At 33.3% G+C, this 5,000-nt stretch overlaps 1 protein-coding gene across 2 annotated transcripts in view; it reads right to left on the bottom strand.

Annotated features, from left to right (window-relative positions):
- The window catches only part of LOC135218674 (uncharacterized), a 384,870-nt gene that overhangs the window by 19,251 nt on the left and 360,619 nt on the right, over positions 1-5,000 (bottom strand). For both annotated transcript variants that reach the window (XM_064255125.1, XM_064255126.1), the window contains one exon: positions 3,499-3,646. In XM_064255125.1, coding sequence (XP_064111195.1) covers positions 3,499-3,646 — 148 coding nt within the window. The remainder of the gene's footprint in view (positions 1-3,498; positions 3,647-5,000) is intronic.

Below are 5,000 nucleotides of genomic sequence, written 5' to 3'. Positions count from 1 at the left end.
AATCTAAAAATGGGAAGAGTTTTTTCAATAATAATATGAAAAAATATGAAGAGTGTGACGTTAATTCCATTATCTCTGCAGACATGTAGGAAGCCTTATGCAGCTCATATAATCTTATGGCAACATGTGGCCATGGATTTCTCTGTTTCTTCATTATCGTATACATTAATTTTTTCATTTATTTTTTTCATGTGGACAGCCGTGTTTTTAGCGTCATTCATATCACTGAAGACTTATGTTGGATAATAATAATAATAATAATAATAATAATAATAATAATAATAATAATAATAATAATGACGCCCGTTTATTCATAACCACACCGGTGATTAAACTCCGATGCTGACATAATGTAAAATGAACACTTTCCTTTTATTTCTAATGAAATGTCTCAGTTTCAGTCACGAGAGAAGTTCAATCGGTTACATAATCTGGTCTTATTTATAATCAAATTCTTTGTTTTAAACATCAAATATCGTTACATTCTGCATGATCCACTCTTTTGTAATTAAATTCTCTCGTTCTTTATTATGCAGCGAAGTCATTTGATGAAATATCTCCTCTTGATCTGGAATCTGTTTCCATTTTCCTATAACAAAATGTTCATTGGCTAATATATTTTCATCTTCTATCTCTTAAAATCCTACTTTTCTCATGGCAAAATCACTGTCATGAAACCCTACTGATCTCACAGCAAAACAGGCTTATTCAGTAATACATTATCCCTGTTGATAAACCAATGCTAAAGTCCCATGATACAATTGGTTATCTCCATCAACTCTTCTAGCTGCTTCTTTCTTGATCTGTAATGGAGTACTTCTACTCTTCTCATAGTTGTTCCCTTACGCCTTTCTCTTCTCATCTGTTCCTAGAGTCTCCTGCTACCATAGTGCTAGACGCCTCACATCGTCGTGATGTCTGCAATGAACTCTCGTCATTCCTTCTATGCTACAAGTACATTCATTAACCATTCTCTTTCCGTCTTATTTTCGCTTACTCGGGGTGTACAAACTACTTGTTGCTGTTGTTGTTGTTGTTGCGGCGTGGGGGGGGGGTGGGGGGGGGGGGGAGGAGTAGGAAAGCCCTATGAAAAGCCTAAAAAGGTCTGAAGAGGTGTTTGAGCGTTGAGTTAAAGTTACAGTAATTTTAGGATGACATCTTTTATGGATTTATTTATTATGTTTGGGGATTGAGATTATGTTATTTAAGTTAGTTAATGGTTAGGATGAATATTTATTATTTATGATTTATTTATTAATGTTAGGATGAGATATTTATGATTTATTTATTAATGTTAGGATGAGATATTTATGATTCATTTATTAGAGTGAAAATGGAACAAATAAATAATGTGCATGTTAAACAGCACAGAAAAATGATTTCTAATGAAATATAGCCTATTTATTTTGATTTTCGTTTGCGAAACAACGCTCAATTAGACCGTAGATTTTAGCACACGCCCCAAGTAAGCTGTAATAGGCTCAGCGGCTGATGCATTTTCTCCTTACCTTGAATTAATTACTCTTAGCCTTATGTTATGGAAAGTTCATAAATTAACAGATTTATTTTTTACAAGGTTGTTAATCTTAAATTTCATAAGCTTGCAGTTTTATCTGCGTTGCTTCTTTCATTATCTCGAATCAAATCTACCTTGTACCATAACACTAAAAGGTTCATTAGCAAATATATGCTCTCTTTAATTTCATTTGAATGATTTCATTACCATTGCAAAAAAACATCTCGCGTTATCATTCTTTGCATTAAAGTATTCACTCATTCAAAGTATACTTTGCATACCATCATAACTCTCTTCCTTATTGAATCTCTCCCTTGTCTTGAGAACCCTTGATTTGTTGACAGAAATTTTTGAACGTTCCAAGTAATCACGTGATTTCATTCTCAATGAAAACTTCCTACATGAGTTTCATGGGTTTGACTTTTGCTGAAATAAAGTTCTTTTCTCTATCTAGAAGGAAAACAATTGAGGCTGGTTGCCACCCGTTCATTAAAATACAGATTCGTTCTGTATTGGAGAGTGACACGTTGCGTTCTGTATTGAACCAATACAGAACGCCATTTGTTCTGTATTTAGCTGTCTGAACATCATTTAAAAATTACATGAGCCCATTTTTCAATCAATCTTGCCAGAATGCAAAATCATGTCTTTGCCAGTGCCATTGACAAAGGCATAATAAACTTGATGGTAGCATATATGTTGATTATTTCATTGTCTATATCACAGCATGACATCTAGTTTTAAATTTCACTGATAACTGACAACTTTGAGAAGTGATCTTCCAGTCCTCATCAGATATGAAACATGTCTTCCTCAACCTCATGTTAGCTGCACATAGCCTCAGAATGTCCCAGAAATAGGACATATTATTTCAAAGCTGAAAGACTCTTCCTTATGATATACAACTATGTTCTGTATGTCTGTATTCTTCTCAGCTCGAGGTGGCAACCGTACATTGACAAAATAATTTGCCTTGTGGGATTCAGATCCCCAGTTCTTACAGTATGTTTTGAGCGCACCCATGACACCTCATCTCCTGATGGAATCTTGTTTTTTTTTTTCTATACAGAATATCACTTGTTTATTATAGCACATACATGTTTGAAGTACGGGTAAATCACCTCGCTATTCCAGAACCACATATCTTGAACCCATCAGTGCGTTTCTTACACTGAAAATAAAGGTTTATATAAAACCTTTACGTTTCTACCATGATTCAAAACAACTCTACCATTCTCAATTCATTTTGCTGTTATCCCACAGTTTAAACTTTGAGGGTTGGATTTTCCTGTGGGCTAATTCATCCACATTATCCCTTTCTTAGCATCGATCCTAAACATTCCTTTGATTTTTTAGAAATGCATCCGAAGCATGTCTCACGCAAAAGCTATAGATTTGATTATATATATTATATATAATATATTTGTTATATATATATATATTATATGATATATATTATAACATATATATATGATATTATAATATAATGTATATATGTGTTATTTTAATTATATATATATCTATAATAATACAAATATATTTTTATATATATATGTCTTATAATAATTTATGTGTATGTGTATATATATAATATATCTATAGATACAAATATATATTTATATATGTCTATATATATAATATGTAATATAGATCATATATATATAATATAATATATATATATATATCATATATATATGTATATATGTTATATATATATATATATACTATATATATATAATATATATATATAATGTATATTTATAATATAAATATACTATATATATATATATATTGTATATATATATATATAAGTCATATTATATATACCGTCATTATGTCCACAGATCTCACATCAATTTCGTCACTCTCAAATAACGATATCGACGTCAAGGACTTAACCGATCCCGACGCCAGAGAACGTCAACTCAGCCAACCATTCCCCCATCCTGGCTTTATTGAGGACCTCGTGAGCGACTCCTTACCTGTGAGTAAATCCTCCCGTTGCTCCAGAATCAAAGGGTCGTTCTCGTAAACAGTCGCGTCCTCCTCCTCCACCGCCGAGTAAATGGCCGCTACCGTCGCCTGGCACTTCAGGACGAGCACGTCCTTGAGGAAATGGTCTTTATCCACCTGCAAAGAAGGACGTCGCCGTCAGTTCTATATGTACTCCCTTTTTTATGGCTTCATTTCCTGGCTTCTTTCAGCACTGAAGATTGCTATGCGTTAACGAATATAATTTGTCTTGATAGGGCTACGCTAACTAATAATAGCAGATGTTTATTACAAAAATAAAATTTCAGCACTTAAGTTGATATGCGTTAACGAATATAATTTGTCTTCAAAAGGGTACGCTAACTAATAACAGCAGATATCCATTACAAATGAAAAAAAAAATTCATAGACAGTTAACTGAGGGTTTATTAAGATCAAGATATTTTGCAAAGCGAACGTATGAAAATGGTTGGGTCTATTATGTGTAAACGATAAAATGATCTTGCACTCTATCAGATAATTATCAGATATCCTTATGAATATAAGATATTATCCATAAGAATATAAAAGATAATAGACAGTTAACAGAGAGTTTATTAAGATCAAGCTATTTTGCAGAGCAAAAGTATAAAAATGGTTGGGTCTATAATGTGTTAAGGAAAAAATGATCTTGCGCTCTAAAAGATAATTATCAGACATCCTTATGAATATAAGAAATTATGGGCAATCAACTGAGATTAGATTAAGAAGATCAATATCCTTTGCAAAGAAAAAGTACGGAAGTTGTTGGGTCTAATATTGTTATCGAACCATCTGAATTGGACTTTCCAGTTTCCAACCTTCTAAAGTGACATCTTTTCCCTAACAACAGCAACACCGCTGAAAATCGTCTGGTAACATATCTTTTAAACATTATATGAATCTATCGTCATTACCACACCTCTTCGAAAAGGTAGGTACTTTATTCATTCGCCATAGATACGCTTCGTTTTCTTTTCGCAAAGAATTTTCCATCACTTCTTGGCCTTTCTAAGACTTTCATTCCCAAAAATTAAGAAATGAGCAGTTGAAAATATCTTGCTTTGATGCCTCCGAGACAGATTTTCACCTGGGTCGTTTTGTAACATGTTTTCATATTGCTTAAATAACGTCTGAAAACCAGGAATAGTTCACCACAGTTATGAACATTTCCTGGCTGCTATGATTTAGCGAGCGCGTGCACTTAAGTGTGAGTGTGCTTGTGTGCGTGTGTGTGTGTGTGTGTGTGCTTCTGTGGCACTGTCCAAGATGTCAAAGTGCTGTAGATCTTCTAGGAATGTGAGGAATTCATTTGTTCTCGTAAGAACTATACTCCGTTTTTTCCATCTGTCCATCTTCCTGTGGTGTTTTCGCATGGTAACACTGCTTCCCGTGCTTTTAATAGTTACGCTATGTGTAAGTTTTAGGTAAATAAAAGGATATCTGGGTGTACATTTGCAACTGAAAAGCATTT

Source organism: Macrobrachium nipponense, chromosome 9 (genome assembly GCF_015104395.2).
Source record: "Macrobrachium nipponense isolate FS-2020 chromosome 9, ASM1510439v2, whole genome shotgun sequence".
NCBI classification, from domain to species: domain Eukaryota; kingdom Metazoa; phylum Arthropoda; class Malacostraca; order Decapoda; family Palaemonidae; genus Macrobrachium; species Macrobrachium nipponense.
This window is presented reverse-complemented; position numbering and strand designations above follow the sequence as displayed.